The sequence below is a fragment of the Malus sylvestris genome, chromosome 13 (assembly GCF_916048215.2).
Source record: "Malus sylvestris chromosome 13, drMalSylv7.2, whole genome shotgun sequence".
NCBI lineage: Eukaryota > Viridiplantae > Streptophyta > Magnoliopsida > Rosales > Rosaceae > Malus > Malus sylvestris.
In genome coordinates, this window is record NC_062272.1 from 10,141,082 (window position 1) to 10,158,492 (window position 17,411).

The 17,411-nt window shown below is 41.5% G+C and overlaps 2 protein-coding genes and 1 long non-coding RNA gene across 4 annotated transcripts; all 3 read right to left on the reverse strand.

Moving 5' to 3' along the window:
* Positions 1-2,566: 2,566 nt before the first annotated feature.
* On the reverse strand, positions 2,567-4,672 carry LOC126596608 (late embryogenesis abundant protein D-29-like). The gene is made up of 2 exons (XM_050263251.1): positions 4,232-4,672; positions 2,567-3,714 (listed from the first exon to the last, which is right to left on the reverse strand). The coding sequence occupies exons 1-2, from the start codon at positions 4,563-4,565 to the stop codon at positions 2,738-2,740; spliced, it is 1,311 nt and encodes a 436-aa protein (XP_050119208.1). The 5' UTR covers positions 4,566-4,672; the 3' UTR covers positions 2,567-2,737.
* Positions 4,673-5,479: 807 nt separating this feature from the next.
* LOC126597113 (uncharacterized) lies at positions 5,480-8,955 on the reverse strand. Of its 2 annotated transcripts, XM_050263885.1 has the most exons (3): positions 8,803-8,955; positions 7,912-8,261; positions 5,480-7,586 (listed from the first exon to the last, which is right to left on the reverse strand). In XM_050263885.1, exons 2-3 carry the CDS (start codon positions 8,256-8,258, stop codon positions 5,660-5,662), a joined length of 2,274 nt encoding a protein of 757 aa, XP_050119842.1. In that variant the 5' UTR covers positions 8,259-8,261; positions 8,803-8,955; the 3' UTR covers positions 5,480-5,659. The 2 variants fall into 2 exon arrangements, with proteins under 2 accessions (XP_050119842.1, XP_050119843.1); XM_050263886.1 differs by lacking the exon at positions 8,803-8,955 and having other exon boundaries at positions 7,916-8,057.
* Positions 8,956-10,378: 1,423 nt separating this feature from the next.
* On the reverse strand, positions 10,379-11,755 carry LOC126597050 (uncharacterized). The gene is made up of 2 exons (XR_007614118.1): positions 11,470-11,755; positions 10,379-11,374 (listed from the first exon to the last, which is right to left on the reverse strand). It is a non-coding gene; the product is annotated as an uncharacterized LOC126597050 (long non-coding RNA).
* Between the last annotated feature and the right edge of the window lie 5,656 nt (positions 11,756-17,411).

Genomic DNA, 17,411 nt, shown 5'->3' on the forward strand with positions numbered 1-17,411 from the left:
TTGTGTCGGGACAGCAGACCTCAAACCGTAAGTTAGTTCTCTTGGAGATAAATACTATGCAGGTAGGTAAGTTATTTCCCCGAAGGCTCCGGCTCCGCCACGGTGAGTTTCATGTGCTACAACCTTGAGACATTTGGATTTGGTATAACAATATTTTAGTGCATATGTAGGCATATGATTCACGCAAATCTCATTTCGGGTGTTTGGCAATACAATGATCATTGTGGTTGTTGGGATCTCATTTATTACAGTCTCAAGGATACTTTACCTAATCCTCTATGTTTTTCGTTCTAAAAAAGATGGGAGAAACTTTCATGTAACATGTTGCATATATATTTTTTTTTTCCCGACCGCGCTAAATATCTATGTGTAAATGTACTTTGAAAGAGTTATTTTCCTATTGGTTTTCATATAACTGGCATTTACTATAGTGAAAGAAGGGTATATATCATGTGATGAGCAGTAACAGAATCAGAAAGTATCATTGGTGGGGTCAATAAGAATGCGTGCACAGCGCGCAAATTTGTTTGGACGGAATAGCATGCAAATTGGCATTTCATCGAGTTTTGTTAGACCTGATATCATTTTTCAAGTCATATTACACACCTATCTCCAGATATCAAGAACTTCCGAACGAGTATGTCGACTGATATCAATAGCTTTTGAACGAGCATGCCTACATATGCCAACATATGCAGAGCGAACTTATCAAAAGATGTCCATAGCATCGCATACAAAGGCATGAGGCGAGCACCTACCTTGTCCATTGCCCATAGAGGCGGCTTGAGGTCTGCTGTCCCGTATTTCATGTCCCGTTTGTGTCTCTTGTTTAATTTTTTGACACGTGTCTCTTACTTTAAACCCACATCTAACACTGTTAAGTTTTAATAAAAATAATTAAAAAATAAATAAAAACCAAACGGGTTAATCCGGAGCGTCTATTCTCTTCTAACAATGGGAAATCCAGCACACAGAGAGCATTCGGCTTCTGTGCTCGTCCGCCTCGCAATCGCCAACCCAGTACAGACAAACCCAGCAAGGAGCAAACTGAACTCATCGCAGAAAAACTAGAAAATCAAGCTAAAGAAGAAGAAGATGACGACGATGGGTTGCTGAATAAAGAGACCGGTGAGATCGGTCGGCCAAGAGGGCCGGAGCCCACACGCTGCGATTGGGAGAGAAATGATCGAAGCTCTGATTTTTTCGTTTCTTTTTTTCAAATCTGATTAATCATGATAGCAATGGTATGCAGTTCTTTGATTTTTTTGGAGAATTTGTGCTTGACAGCACCCCTCATCGGAACCGTCGTTTGAATAATCACAGTCCAACACAAGAATTCCCAGGTGAGAGAGAAAGAGAGATGAAAAGTCTTGGGGTGGGTCTCCGGAGTTGCTTTCTTTAATTTTTTTTATTTTTAAAGAATTTTATAAAAAGGTGACAGTGTTTTTGTTAAGTTAACTTAACAGTGTTAGATGTGGGTGTAAAGTAAGAGACACTTGTCATAAAATTAAACATGAGACACAATCGAGACATGAAATACGGGACAGCAGATCTGGAGCCCTAACTTACCTATCACATAATATATACCCCTCTCTTTGTAGCAAAATGCAATATGTTATATGAAATCTGATGTAAATAACTCTCCAAAAGTAGGTTATATGAAAATTGCTCGAATGAAAGAGAGAGAAAAAAGGTAGTCAACATTTTACATGAAAGTTTTCTCATCTTTCCAACAATGAAGGACCTATATGATTAGGTATAGAGTTAGGCATTACAAAGTGGGTCGGAAACTTAAGTATGATGTCAATAATATAAGAATCACACTCCTATTAAGTCGGAAAATTTGAATCTTAGAAGAATAATTTAAATCTCAATATATCAAATTCATGAGTTTGATTTGTAGGATAAATGACTAATCATTTGAGAGAGGAAAGAGCCTGGCCAAGTATACAATAGTGAAAAATAAAAAAATAAAACTTGCCATGGCTCCGCTTAAAAGGTTGGTTTGACTTTACTCTTTGGTTCATGTTGTCCAATTCACACCACTAACAATATGATATGCATCAAATTCAAATCTCATATATAAAAATACACACCTCATTTTACCTCAACACACTCTTAATTTCTTGGTCGTCAAATTGAATATCAAAAGAAGTTGAGATGATCAAATGACAGAAATTAACAGTGTAGAAGAAAGGTATGAAAAAGGAGTGCACCACCCTAGAAATAATCCTCCCCCAAGTCACTGCGAAATGCAAGCCTTAGGTCACTTCTTGTCCTTTAAGCCGAAGCCATGTCGTCTGTTAATTAGTTAGGAGCATTGTCGCCTGGATAGTGACATTGGGCACCAGAGAATCCTGCGAAGAGTGCAGCCACAACACGGAGGCCTCCAATCACATGCTAGTTATCCAGAAGCGTATACTTCCCAAGTTCTCATTCTGCCTGGAGCCGGTATCGTGTTAGTAATCTTACTAAAGTCCATTTATGATCACATTTGGGCCGGTATCACAATAATCCGAGAAGGATTGAACGAAGAGTACTGTCCAGACAACAAATCCCAGATGTACAAGTTCGAAATATTATCTAGCCATATTTCCAAGCAAACTTGCGTTACATCGTTAAATACAACAGCACAATCCGAGCATTACACAACACGACACAAAACAAAACTTCCATACAACAAGAAAAACCGACTCGTAAAATCAGAAGATACAACAACAAATGGAGCAGCTAGCACTCAGAGCTCCTCGTCACGGCCGCGGCCAGCAACTTCGTCCTTAATCTTCTGGGACTTCTGTTTGGAAGCCTCGTGGCTAGACGCCACGGTGTCCTTGGCTGGCTTCACCGCCTCCTCCGCCTTATTCTTGGCTGCCTCAAGACCCTCCTTGGCTTTCTCCTTCGCCCAACTCGTTTGTTCCTCCGTCTCCGACTCCTTCCACTTCCCCTCCTCCGCAGCATTCTTTCCCGTCTCCTCACTTGCCCGCTTCGCCTCCTCGGCCTTCAGAGCAGCCTTGTCCTTCACCTCCTGTGCCGTCTGCTTCGCCTTCTCCTTTGCCTCTTTAGTGTCCTCTGCTTTCTCATAAGCCTTGTTCTTCACCTCCTCTGCCGTTTGCGCTGCTTTTTCTTTCGCTTCTCTTGCTTTCTCTGCCGTGTAACCGGTAGCCTCATTCGCTTTCTCTGCTGTTCTTCGGGCCGTCTCCTCAGCTGCGTTCTTCATCTCATATGTTCTATCTTTCGCCGCCTTTGTAGCCTCCTCAGCTGCATTCTTGGTCTGATACGTCTTGCCTTTTGCCGCCTTTGTGGCCTCGTATGCCTTCTCCTTCGCTGCACCCGCCGTATCAGAAGTCTTGTCCGTCGCCGCCTTTGTGGCCTCATAAGCCTTCTCCTTAGCTGCACCCACCGTATCGTAAGTCTTTTCCTTAGCCGCCTTCGCCGCCTCATAAGCCTTTTCCTTCGCTGCCTTTGCAGTATCATAAGTCTTTTCCTTCGTAGCCTCATAAGCCTCGTCTTTTGCTGACTTTGTGGTCTCATAAGCCGCGTTAATGGCCTCATAGGCCTTCTCCTTTGCGGCATTAGCAGCATCGTAAGTCATGTCTTTGGCCGATTTAGAGGCCTCATACACCTTCTCCATTGCTGCATCCATCGTCTTGCCGGCCTTCTCGGCGGCTGTATCTTTAATGTTTCTAGCCTTTTCTGTGCTATACTCACCAGCCCCTGAATTTTTAAAGTACGTAACACATTAATTCTAAATATATATCATTCTTAACAATACATTATTAACTTCACTCTAATTAATATGTTTTGTCTAGGTCACCCACATTTCAACATTTCGTTGTTTCGTGGGAAATATGAATAAATAGAACTAGTTACAAACTTTAATTCGAATAAATAAAACCGTTACAAATTTTCAATTAAAAATACATTTCGAAGGACACAAATCATATAAAAGTGATGGTTTCATGCCACTCAGTTATTGTCTATCCATTGTCCATCCATTTCTAATCAATTTATCTCTACACATTTCTTCGTCACTATGTTGGAGTTCATATTGAAAACACTTAAACACAGTACAAATGTAAAATCCTCAAAACGCTATCCCATGGAAAAAAAAAAAAAAAAAAAAAAACCAGTTCCTGGACAACATTTAAAAATTGATCCAAAATAAAGCAGAAAATTTCACATTCCATCACAAATTATGTAGGGAATAATTTAAAAAACAGTAGTGACTAACCAGAAGCAGTGTCATAAGTAGCATCAGAAGCCTTCTTAGAACTGTCCTTCAAAAAATTCTCATCATCCTGCTTCAGCCCAAGTCCTCCGGTGATTTTCTCTTTAGCCCACTCCGTCCACGACTCCGACCCTTCTTTACCCTCTCTCGCCTTCTCCGCCGCCCTCGCGTCATCGGTCTGCCTTGACTGGTCCTTAAACTCCACAAACTCATCAAGAACTTCCTCGTTCGCAGACGGCGTATGCCCCACGCTGGAGCCGCGGCATACGGTGGCAAGCATCACCACCACCGCCACCGCAATGACAAGGAGTAGTTTGTAAGATTGCTTTGCACCCATGACCGTATAAACGTTTTCTGAAGATTCAAATCTGAAATGTATTTTCTGAAAAAACTGAAGGTTTTGAGACGTTTCTGAAAGATCAGGAAGCAATGTGTGAAAGTTTAGGGTTGGGGAGAAGGTGGTTTTAAGAAGGTGGTGCATGACAGCATGAGAAAAGGGACAGGTGTTACACACGGTGGCAGGTTCAGAATGCGTAGAGATGGACACGTGTCATACTGATACGGTGCAGTTGGGCCCGCGTGTCGACATGTTAGCGGTCGATTTGGTGTTTCACGGTTCGTGTCTGTTGCTTAATGGAACACAGCATGAACTTGTACACTTCATCTCTACCAAAACAACTTTTATTTCCTTTTGACCTTATCTCCATATTGCCAATGTTGTTTTAGGCGTCGACATACTTTGGCATTAATTTGTATCTTGTTAAAAACATAATCGGTGGCCTAAAAACTTTAATTCGTAAGAGTTCGAACTCGAGTTAAAAGTTTTAAACCTCACTCAATAGTTCTGGTGATTAAAACATTCAAGTTATCATTATAAACACATCTCAATATAATTAAGCAAATTTTGATTATTGAGGTATTAAATTACGAATTATAACGTGATAATAAATATTTTTTTCTTTTTAGTAAATACCGAGAAAATTGTCACTTAATACATCTAGTGATATTTCTCTTCACTTGTAAGTGAGAGGTCTTAGATTCGATTCTCGCCAAAAGTGAATTTAAATCACATTATTATTAGCTCATTATAAGGTTAAATCAATCATGTCATTATAAGTATATGAACGTGCGTCACAAGTAAACTCAGCAGGTTCATGGGTGAGGATGGGAAAGAAAATATGAATCATCAACCAAGAGATGATGAGAGTTACGAAAATGAGGGACCATTGGATAGGAGTACATAGAAGGAAGTAAAAAAGGTATAGCACTGGATCAAATTTATTAAAGTTATGTGACAGGTAAGTCATTAACCTTGTTCTACAAGTAAATTAAGAAAAAAAAGGATCCTAAACTCAAAGCTTGGAAAATACAGAATCCTAAACTGCCAATAAAAATGGTCAAAAATATAGAGAGGTTGAAAGCTCAAACACCCTAATTTAACAATGTCCCTAAAACAATGCTAGAATCTTTACATGTCTTCTTGTTGTGGCCAAGCCCCTTGCACTTGCTACATTGCAGCTGCCGTTTTATTATGTCGTCTGATTCCATCTGCTTCGTCTTTGGCCGCCCTGGCGGCCGCCTGGTGGGCGGAGGGGTAACAGTAACTACTGCTTGGTTTGATTCACCCGTGTGTGGTCTGTCTACATTAGGAACAGGGTGAATTGATTCTCCATAAGTTAAACGGTAACTCTCCACTGTGAAGTATCTGGAGCAGTAATCATAAGGGTTCCTGCCAATAACTAAAAAGACAGCAATAGCATGGCAGCAAGGCAGACCAGTGAGATGCCATCCCTTACAGGTGCAATCCCAATGGTCGATGTCAATAGTGTCGACAGATTCTCCACGAACCTCGAATGTGCTTCCATGTGAGAGTAACACTTGAAGTGATCGAGCAATTTCTGTTTCCTTTTGAAGCTTTTCCTCCTTAGATGGTGTTAATCTTGTCACCCATTGGTTGGACTCCACCCCGCGTGAATAGAAGGCTTCCATCATATTGCCTCGTAGTACGTCAATCATCTGCGTAATTGGCAACTCATGCGCCTCTGATACCCAACTGTAGAACTGCTGTCCGAAGTTCGATGTCATGTGGTTGTACCTGCCTCCTCCGCAGAATGCATTAGCCCAGTGCACGGGCTCACTTTGTATGACCCAATTGTAAGCATCCGGTGAAATATTTTTTATGTTGTCAGCACTACGCTGGAAAGCCTCCTGAGTGGGTGCATAAGCAGCCGCATAAAAATCATTGATCATGAATCGTCTTGCCTCGTGAGAAAATTGGCCCTTCAAGTCCTTGTTAAGTTTTTCAGCAAGATGCCTCAAACAATAGCAGTGGTAACATTTATCAAATACCTCGGGCAATGAATTTTTCAATCCATTCTGAAAATCTGCTACAAATGTGATCGGCTGAGATGTTGCCACTGCCGATTTCAGTTCTAGTAAGAACCAGTGCCAGTTCTCATCAGTCTCATTATCCACAACAGAAAATGCAACCGGAAATACACCATCATCAGCATCTGCGGCTGTTGCAGCCAACAAAACTCCTTGATATTTTGAGTTCAGAGGAGCGCTATCAAGAAAAATTAGAGGGCGGCAAGCTTCTATGAAACCCACAATTGATGCATGGAAAGATACAAAGAAACGATGGAAGCTCGAGTCTTCCTTAGTAGTAAATGAAGCAAAACTCCCTGGATTAGTTTCCTTTATCTTCTCGCAGAAATACGGCAACTGATTATAGGCCTCTTTATAGGAGCCTTGAAGCTGCTCCCTGGCAATCTCTTTAGCACGCCATGCCTGAGAATAATTCAACTGAATCCCGTATTCCCGCTTAATGTCCTCTGCTATAGCCTTTGGCTTGTAGTTTGGGGAAATTTTCAACTTCTCCTTTATGATACTTCCCACCCAACCTCTCGTTGCCCGATACCCAGCTTTCACAGCAGCTCCTTCACATGTATGATCCATGTTCATTTTCTTGATACAAATCAACTGGGTTGTAGACAACCTTGATGCATATATCCTCCATGGGCAATTTTGACCTTTGCATTTGACAGTGACACGATGACTGTCATTTTTCTTATACCTATAAGCAAATCCATGTGCAATTGAAAACTTATGCAATGCTTCTCGGAATTCGCTAAAACTATTAAACCTTTGGTCCACACCAGTGATGGTGCTTTCCCACTGTTGTGCAGCTTTATGATGCATATCATCACTGGAACAACTAGGAACACGAAGCGAAGGGATTTCATGGAGTTCCATATCAATTTGGCCATCAGCATTGTCAGTATTGTCAGCATCAACTCGCATATCAACGGGCTCAACAAAAGGAACAACTGCTTCCGATACAGTTGTCCTGCTTGACCTGCATGTCCAAGCGTTCAAATGAGAATTACATGCAAAAAACATGCAGGGAAAACGTCACTTTTGTTCAGTTAAGTGCTTCTTTTTGGGTACACAAGCACAGTACAATCACATTTCATAATGGGATATGAAAAGGCATGCACGTGTTGCAATCAGTGTTCAACAAAAACTGAAATAATAAACACATTTCCATCGTCTCTGTTCGATATTGTGATTGCTGCAATTGTAACCCAAACCGAACTACAAAAGATTATTCATCCAGGGAAAAACACACACAAGCGGATATCAAAACGGCAAGAAATAAGATGAACTAAAACAAAATGTACCTACTAGCAGGCATGATGGACAAATTTCGACCAGCAGCTTCCTCTGTCATGACAAAAACATCGACAGTGTCTGTATCCCCGAGAAAATTGACCATACGTTGCAAGTCTTTGTCTTTAGAGATCGTAATGAGAGTCTTCTTATTGCCGGGAAGGAAGTACTTGATGGACATTGTATCAGCACTACAATTAAACATATCCTCTATTTCGGACTTAAAATCACCAAGCAGTGTTTTCTCATCAATGCCAATCGCATGAGCGTCGCCCCCAGAGTACGATAAATTTCCATCCTTATCCATCACAAACTCTGTGCCCAATTTACATATTGCTATAACCTTCTTCGCAGCCATGGCCTACCCACCCAAAAAGACATTTGTATATGTTTATACACAAGAAATCATAACAAAAAGTTGAAATCTACAATTTGCTCGAAACAATTTACACAAGAGGGTCGAATTTCATAGTTCATAAGAAACTAAATTACACAGAATGAAGCTAAGTTTCTGAAATTACATAAGCAGGTTTAATTTCACAGTTGAAAAGAATCTAAGTTCCAGCTACATTCACAAAACTAACCCCAAAGTTTGAAACCTTTGCACATATTCATACCCTAAATGTTGAAATTACACAAATCCCAAATACCCAATTTATTTATTTTCCATAAAAAATATGAAATTATCCATCTACACAAGTAAAAATTTCAGAAAATTCTGGGTATAACAAGTACAATAAAATCCAGCGTATAATCAAAGGTAAAAGAAAAACAAAAATCAATTACAGAGTAAACAAAATTAAACAATGACGACAGAGCGGGAAACAATAATCCTAATACGAAACAATTGCAAGTAAAATAAAAATCGAAACCCTAGATTTTGGGGAAATTAAAAATCAAACCTTGAAGCCAGACTGAGATGAATATCTCTGCTGAATCTATGAGACGCCTTCTGTTTCTGAAACAGATGAAAGTCGAAGGAGAGCTCCGAGAGAGGGAGCGAACCGGGTAATGAGACTTTGCCCTTGCAATTGCCTGCACCCGTGTGCAAATTAGACTTGTTGGATTAGCTAATATATCCAATCAGATTGCAGGGGCCCACATAACATTGACGTGGGCCCTCACGTAATTGGAGAGACCACGTTTCACTTTTACAAGCCGGTACAGTGTACCTGCACATTGTGTCCCGGTCTTCCAATCATCTGATTACACATGTCCCGTAGTTTTCAATGGATGAAGTACGATAAGACCTTGGGTTAGGTAGGGTACTTCGAGAACTCTCACCTTTCTTTTTTCCATTCGTATTTGAACGGTTACAAGTCTCAACATTTTATATTAATTTTTTTTATAGGGACAAAAATAAAATGTGAGAGGACGGAAGGGGAGGGAAATAGGAAGAGAGAGAATCTTACTTTTATTTTGACTTCACATCGGTCTCACCCAATGTACAAAATGTTCTATAAGAACAGTCGTGCCAAAATTTCTCTCGTTAAGTACATAACATACTAAAATTGTAGTGATCATTTAAATTGTTACGTGATCATGTAAGACTCAACAAACTCGTACACAAACACAAAGAATACCTCCATGTATGGGCCGAAATGGCGGTTGTTCGGAGACGGTATTTGTATACCCTGCACTGAAGCTTTGTAAGTGAAGCTTTGCAAGTGAAGCTTTGAAGCTAGAGTTTTGTAAATGAAGCTTTCGAAGCTGGAGCTTTTGTAAATGCAGTTTTTGAAGCTGATTGACATGAGTGATGCTCATGAATGTTTATGTTGATTGACATGAGTAATGCTCATGGATGTTGTCATGAGTGATGCTCATGAATGTTAATATGAGTGATGCTCATGAATGTTTATGTTGATTGACATGAGTGATGCTCATGGATGTTGTCATGAGTGATGCTCATGAATGTTAACATAAGTGATGCTCATGAATGTTAACATGAATGATGGTCATGAATGTTTATGTATGATTGTCATGAGTGATGCTCATGAATGTTTATGTATGAATGACATGATTAGTGCTCATGTATAATTTGGAGTACTGGGCGTACTTTTGATCACCTGGTTGGTGGCATGAAGGAGAGTACGGGTTGTACATTTCATCACCTGGTTGGTGGCATGAATGGCTAGTTGCCAAATGATATTAGAGTACGGGTTGTACATTTCATCACCTGGTTGGTGTCATGAATGGCTAGTTGCCAAATGATATTTAGAGTACGGATTGTACACTTCATCACCTGATTGGTGGTAATAACGGCTGGTTGCCGAATAATTTTGGAGTACTGGGCGTACTTTTGATCACCTGGTTGGTGGTAATAGTGGCGGGTTGCCGAATAATTGCGGAGTACTAGGCGTTCTTTTGATGACCTGGTTGGTGCTATTTTAGGCTTATGGGCCTTCACCCTCCACACAACATTCCAACCCATTTATTTTAGACTTTGCAGGTTTTTTTTTTTTTTTTTTTTGGTATTATTATTATTACTCTCTGATGGGGTTAATACAGATATCTCCGAAAGATACGAAAAATAAATTACATCATTCAAAGAAAGCTGCTGCAGATATGGTTGGATAATGGGATAGCATGTGCAGCTGTTGGAGGAAAACTTCATGTGAAGGCAGGTTTGGTCAGCAGTCATGGTCTCTCATAATTTGATACTTTTGCATGTTCTCCGGATGGGTTTTTCAAAATGGGAATATGTATGATGAAAGGTCAGTATACTTATTCAAGTGCTTTCCTCTTTTTCCTTTATTCCACTTTTGCTTTCCTCTTTTCCACTTACAGGCATCTTCACCTGCACATACTTGCTTTTGCTTTTGTTCTTTTCCTAGCGTCATGATTGATTCCTTCTCTTTTACCAATTACAAGCCCAACCTTGTCGTTAGGAATCTTTGTAACATATTGTTCACCACAAGCTTGTACTGTTTACCTTCTAGAAGCTATGGCCGGACCTCCTGATCCAGCCTTAGCAAGAACTTCATTGATCAAGTGCTCAGCCTTCGTGATCTGCCCTGGCAAATAGAGTCATGGAAGATCCACCAAGACCATAGCCAGTTATAGCCTCGAAATGACCGCCCTAATCATCACCGTAGTACATCTTGAAGAGATTGATAACAATGTAAAGAACCAACAGACCACTTGGAGTGAGGAGAAATCCCATCATAGCTCCTTATCTAAATGCAGTAGCTTTGGACACTTTCCTACAGGATACGCTCCACCAGATCTTCTCGAGCCTTCCCCTCCGTCAGACCATGATATGCCGCTCATTCTCGGAGTTCTTCAACCAACTTCTGCCCATCTCAGCTCCTTTGATTTTAGGTCAAGCCCAGTCCTGCTAAAGGCCTTGAGAACCTGCGACACTTCAAGGCCAATCAAAGCAGACTTGAAGGAGATCACGTTGGATAAGTCAGGACCATCTGCTTCATCAGTAACGTTGCTGCTGAAAAAGGCTTAAAGCTCACGGTGGTGGTTCTGTAAAGCTCACGCTGCTGTTTCATCAGTAAAGCTCACGCTGCTGTTTCATCAGTGGTGTTTAAGGAGCACCGTGGCAAAGGCTTAAAGCTCACGGTGGTGGTTCTGTTTGAAAAAACAGAAGTATGGTTCGGATTTTTCGTCGCCTGCTCCGGCTGCAACTCCGTCGAGTAACATTGCTGCTTGTGGTTTCAGTTTGAGTGCTGCGTTTAATGCGGTTGGGGTGGCAGGGGGGATGGCTTTGTTTTGAGCGTGTGACAGTGTGAGAGTGCGTGAGAAGGAGAGAAAAAGCACAAGTGTTGGAATTTGGATATTGCTTCTGTCGTTTTCTTTCTGATTTGTTTTTCCTTTTCTCATCAAGTACCTGACAGCTTGGAATATATTGTAATCAAGTGACCAGGGAGTAGGACTAATGGATACCTCTCTTTTTCTTTTCCTTTTGGCGTATGGCAGACAAAAGTAATAGTAATAGACTTATTATTGAGAAAACTTATCTTCTTCATAAGTGTTTCCACTAGTGGATGGTAGGTAGCCTCTGTAAAAGTCTTCTTCTTGGCAAGACCGCCGGAAGCTTTTGTGGAAGAATTAGATGTAGCAGGCTGCGGAAGAAATAGATGCAGCAGGCTGCTGTGAGCTCTTGAGCTGCGGGTTGGCGATAGCATGGCTGCTGCCACCATGGCCACCAGAAAAGGAAACTACGGATGTTGATGACGAAAAAAAAAAAAACCAAAGGCTACTTTGAGGTGGTGGTTCCGGTGTGGCCGGTCTAGCATTCTTGAATCAGTTTCTGCCATGGTGCACATGGCTCTTATAGTGCTTCTGACCCGCCATCACATCTCTCGAGCACCGCCATTTCTTACCATCTGTTCTCCTGCACCTCGTCGGTTCCGGATCCATGACAGCTGCTTTAATAAATATCCACTGCCCGTAGAGGCAGCAAACCGTGTTGTTTCAACATCATCGTGTAAGGATAAACCTGCCAAAGAAAGGTTCCCAAGGCCTTGCGACTCATCTTCCCACATGACCTTAAAGTCAGGGGTAATATCAACAGGGAGCTGGTGGCACCAGTACTGGTGGGCCTCGTCATCAGAATTGTTTGATGTAGAAGATTCTGTTCGATCTAGTACTGCTTTTCCAAATGTTCCAGCGGAAGAAAACTTTTTTGCGCCCTGAGCTGTGCTGGCGCTTCCAGATGACGGAGATCTGAGGGAAAAGGGAACAAACTCTGCTGCATTGGGATTCAACAAACTTTTCTGTTAAATATTCGAGCATATAATATTTGAGCACAAGAATATTCGAGCACATAATCCGATCAGCATCTCTGTTAAACCCACAGTCTTCACCACAGGTTTCACAATCAGGACAGTCAGGCGTTGACCAAGTCAACCTAACACCACCCCAAACATCCCCTAACAAATCCGGCATCTCATCAGTAGCTGTAGTCAGAACCATAACACTTGAAATCACCGGGGACAAAACCACGGATTGTGACTGATGGTAACGGTGACGGTGAAGCTGATGAAGACGACGTTAACTGAAGCCAATTTTCGTACACCCCCGACCGAACAACAAACACCGTGTGATTCTCAGTGCTGAGACAGGAAATAATCTTGGCTATATGAAGGGTATCGACATCGCGTGACTTACCCGTGGATGAGAGGTCAAACCCTGGATTGTTGTACCGACAGCGTGGGGGTTGGAGGTTTCGAAGCCAGAAAGGGAATCGAACCGGAGGTCCACGGGGGCAGTTTGATGCAAGGCAGATGGAAGAACCTTTCTAGTTATTGTGGGTTCTGGACCACCCCACCGGTGGAAGCGTGCACATGGACTGAAACGACGAGATCTCCGTCGTCGTTTTGGAGTTCTCGTTCGAATTTTTTGTGAATGAGAGCTTCAGCTTGGCGAGGCTGTCGAGCAGCTTGCAAGAGACCTTGTGGAAGAAGATGGAGGAGTCGCTGTCGAACGTTTTCAGTGAGCTCTCGAAAAGCCCTCGGAATCTTGGCTAAAAATCGCCATTTTTCTTCATCTCATTCAGTCTCTCAGCTCACTCAGATATTCTTTCTTCGCTTTTCGTTTGCTCAAATGGACTGGTTTTTTTTTATGATTTTGCAGATTCACAGTGAAGGTGAAAAAATGAAAGAGAACAGACACAACTTTTCGTATCGATTCCCACAGACGGCGCCAAATGTTGATGCACAAAACCGGAGGTCTTGGAACAACGTAAATCCGACCGTGAATCTGCATGAAATGTAAATAACATAAGATGTATCGTGGTTCACCCCAAGGTTTGGGCTACGTCCACACTGATTGTATTTATTTGAGGGAGAGAGAGCTCTGAGAGTGAGAGTATTTGTGAGGGAGAGAGTGTGAGAGTTTTGCTCTAGATAGGAGAGACTTAGGGTTTGTGAGGGTGAGGAGGCCCTTTTATAGAATAAGGGCTCGTCCCCTAATTACATATTTACCCATTCCTTTATTACATAATTACATTTAAGTCCCCCGAGTATTTATACGAGGTCTAAATACGGAGGCCCTAAATATGGTATAAACAAAATTAATTAATATAATAAAAATTATAAAAAAAAAACCTTCATCTTTCCCAAATCGCACCCGTGCCCACCCTCCCATCACCCACCTCTTCGTCTTCCCCAAATCCCACCCGTGCCCACCCTCCTACCCTCCCATCACCCACCCTTTCACCTACCCCCCAACACTCTTTCTCTTGCACCACTTATACCCGGACTCTTCTCATCGCTCCTGCGAAATCAACTGTAACACCCCCGACCAACCCCACTCCGCTCCCTCTGCTACACCCCTAACAACACCAATGGATCCTTTTCGACTGCTCCGGTCACGACTTCGGTTCAGATCGGGTCTCTCGATGGATCCCCTCCAACAACTCCGATCACTGACTTGCCGACAAACCCTGATTTCCTGAAGATCGCCACAACAGAGAACTGGTGATGTCTTAGGCAAAGATTAAGAGGTAGATCCAGGAGTTGCAGAGGATGTAAATCATTGTTGGTCACGAGCCGAGAGGCATATGAACACTGAGCGTATCCGGTGACGACTGGGGTGGGAGGGTGATGGAAGGGTGGGAGGGTGGGCACGGGTAGTCACAAATGGTGATGTGGGTTTGTTGAAGATTGTGGCATGAAGTCTTTAGTTGCAGATTGCACATTTTGGGGGAGGGTTTGATTGAGGCTGGCTAAGTGCGAATGAGGCTGAAATTGATCGTTTTTATCAGTGAAACCAGTTTCCATTGAAGTTTCAAGACTTGGGGAATTGAGGGGTTTTTTTATTTTTTATTTTTTATTTTTTTAACTTTGCATAAATGTGAAGCTTCATGCTTTTGTGATTTCCTGGTAAAGTTTTGCATGAAAGTTTGTTTCTTTGGGGGGTTTGAATGTGTGTTTGATGGTGAAATATGATATTTGCAGTATAAAAAAAAAGGGAAGAAAAGGATTTGGGGAAGACGAAGAGGTGGGAGATGGGAGGGTGGGCACGGGTGGGATTCGAGGAAGATGAAGGGTTTTTTTTTTTTAATTTTTTTTAAATTTTATTTATTTATTTATTTATTTTATAAATAATTTATTTTTAATTTCCACGTGGATGACACGTGACACCCTGTCATTGCCCACATGGGCGCCACGTCATAGTTAATGGGATACTAAACAGTTTGACTAACGGATGTATGAGACTGTCCCAAATTTTACACTTTAGGTATGACTCTAGAACGAAAAAAACTTGATGTACTAAATGTTAAAAACCACGAAACCAAAACAAAGATCAGAGCCGGTCCTGAGGGTGTGCAAAAGGTATCACGGCACAGGGCCCCCGATTTAAAAGGGCCCCCAAATTTTCATTACATGTATACAGATGCATAGAAATAGATTAGATGCAAAAGATAATTTTATCTGTGGTTCTAGCGCTAGCGGTTTAGCTTTTTTACCTTATGACCCATGTGTTGGGTTCGAATACCTTTGATATTGCTTTTCTATTTTTTTAGCTTTTGCAAATTTGTAAACATAAAAAGGAGATAACAAAATCGCATCCAACGTGTATCGAACTCAAGACCTTTGAACGTAAGGAAAAAAGCATGCCCAATCAAACAACTTATTTTTGTTACAAAAACTTGTAATATTTTACTTTTATAGATGCAAAAATTGAAAAAAAATAATAAAAAAATATAACATAAAAAAAATGAAGAGCATCCATCAAAATTTTGCACAGGGCCCCCAAATACTCAGGGTCGATCCTGATAGAGATTTACCCTTTTATTTATTAGCATGTGTTGATGCACAAAACCGGAGGGCTCTTGGAACAACGTAAATCCGACCGTGAATCTGCAAGAAAGTAAAAAACACAAGATGATCGTGGTTCACCCCAATGTTTGGGCTATGTCCACACTGATGTTAATTGTATTTCTCTGTAACTGTATGTATGGATTACAAGTGTGAGGGGGAGTCCCCTAGAGAAAGAGAGAGTTTGAGAGAGCTTTGCTCTGAATATGTGAGGGTTTGTGAGAGGGTTGTGAGGCCTTCCCATTGTGAGGGTGAGAAGTCTTTTTTATAGACTAAGGGCTCCTCCCCTTTTACATAGATCATAGGCTCAATGTCTGGAAGCCCAAGTAACGAGGCCCAATATAATATGGTACTAACAGTAGTCCCCCAAGTCTTTAGTCAAGAGAGTCTTTTGGCTGGAGACTTGAAATTTAGTCTATGTGTGGGCCGAAGTAACGAGATGTCGTCTAGAACTGATACTCAATATGAGGTGATGCTCAATGTGAAATGATGCTCAACTAGAAGTAGCACATGTTGCGAGGCTACTTGGCTTGTGGCTTATGTTGCCTTGGTTGGCTCGGCTTGTGGTGTTGAAGGTGAGAGAGTCCATTTTATAGAATAAGGGATCGCTTCTCAATACATAAGTGATAGGTTAGGAGTGATGCTCGCGACGAGGCGGTTACTCAGCTGGCGGCGATGCTCTCTAATGGAGGTGAGGGAGTCCCTTTTATAAAATAAGGGTTTGCTCCTCCGTACATGAATAATGGGTGCTCTCTAATGAAAGTGAGGGAGTCCCTTTTATAGAATAAGGGTTTGCTCATCAGTACATAAATAATGGGCTAAGTCCCCCAAGTATTTTTCATGAGGCCCAGTTACGGAAGCCCAATATATGGTACATAGTTTAGTCCCCCAAGTCTTCAGTCAATAGAGTCTGTTGCCTGGAGACTTCAAATTCAATCCATGTATGGGCCGAAGTGGCGGTTGTTCGGAGGCGGTCTTTGTATACCATGCATTGAAGCTTTTGTAGGTGAAGCTTTGAAAGTGAAGCTTTGCAGCTGGAGCTTTTGTAAATGAAGCTTCTGAAGCTGGATATCTGTAAATGAAGCTTTCAAAGTTGATTGACATGAGTGATGCTCATGAATGTTTATGTTGATTGACATGAGTGATGCTCATGGATGTTGACATGAGTGATGCTCATGAATGTTGACATGAGTGATGCTCATGAATGTTTATGTATAATTGACATGAGTGATGCTCATGAATGTTTATGTATAATTGACATGAGTGATGCTTATGTATAATTTTGCAATACTGGACGTACTTTTGATCACCTGGTTGATGATAATAGCGGCAGACTGCCGAATAATTTTAGAGTACTGGACATACTTTTGATTACCTGGTTGGAGATAATAGAGGGTGAACCTTTAAGTGGAAGGATGTAGGTTGGAGTTTAAAGCCATAAAGCCTGGCTCTTTTGGGCATATGGGTCTTCGCCCTCCACATAACATTCCAGCCCACTATTATGGGCTTGCCGACATTTTGCCCTTTTTTTTTATGGTAGATAAGGAAATAATGAATTATTATGAGAACAGGAATCTTATCTCCGCTTTTCCCAGTGGCTTCTTCAGAAAAGTAGGAACATGCATGATGAAAGTTTTCTTTTTCAAAAGTTGATGGCATCTTCTGATGGCTTGCAGGTTGTAAGAATAAAATTCTTATCTTCTCTGTTTGTTCATCATTGCTCTAGTAGTGGAATT

Excerpts from the sequence above, each read along its gene's own strand:
- LOC126596608 (XM_050263251.1), bottom strand. The coding sequence starts at position 4,565 with ATGGGTGCAAAGCAATCTTACAAACTACTCCTTGTCATTGCGGTGGCG. Across the intron at positions 3,715-4,231 it reads TACTTATGACACTGCTTCTG|GGGCTGGTGAGTATAGCACA; the intron begins GTTAGTCACTAC and ends TTAAAAATTCAG.
- LOC126597113 (XM_050263885.1), bottom strand. The coding sequence starts at position 8,258 with ATGGCTGCGAAGAAGGTTATAGCAATATGTAAATTGGGCACAGAGTTT. Across the intron at positions 7,587-7,911 it reads TCCATCATGCCTGCTAGTAG|GTCAAGCAGGACAACTGTAT; the intron begins GTACATTTTGTT and ends TTGGACATGCAG.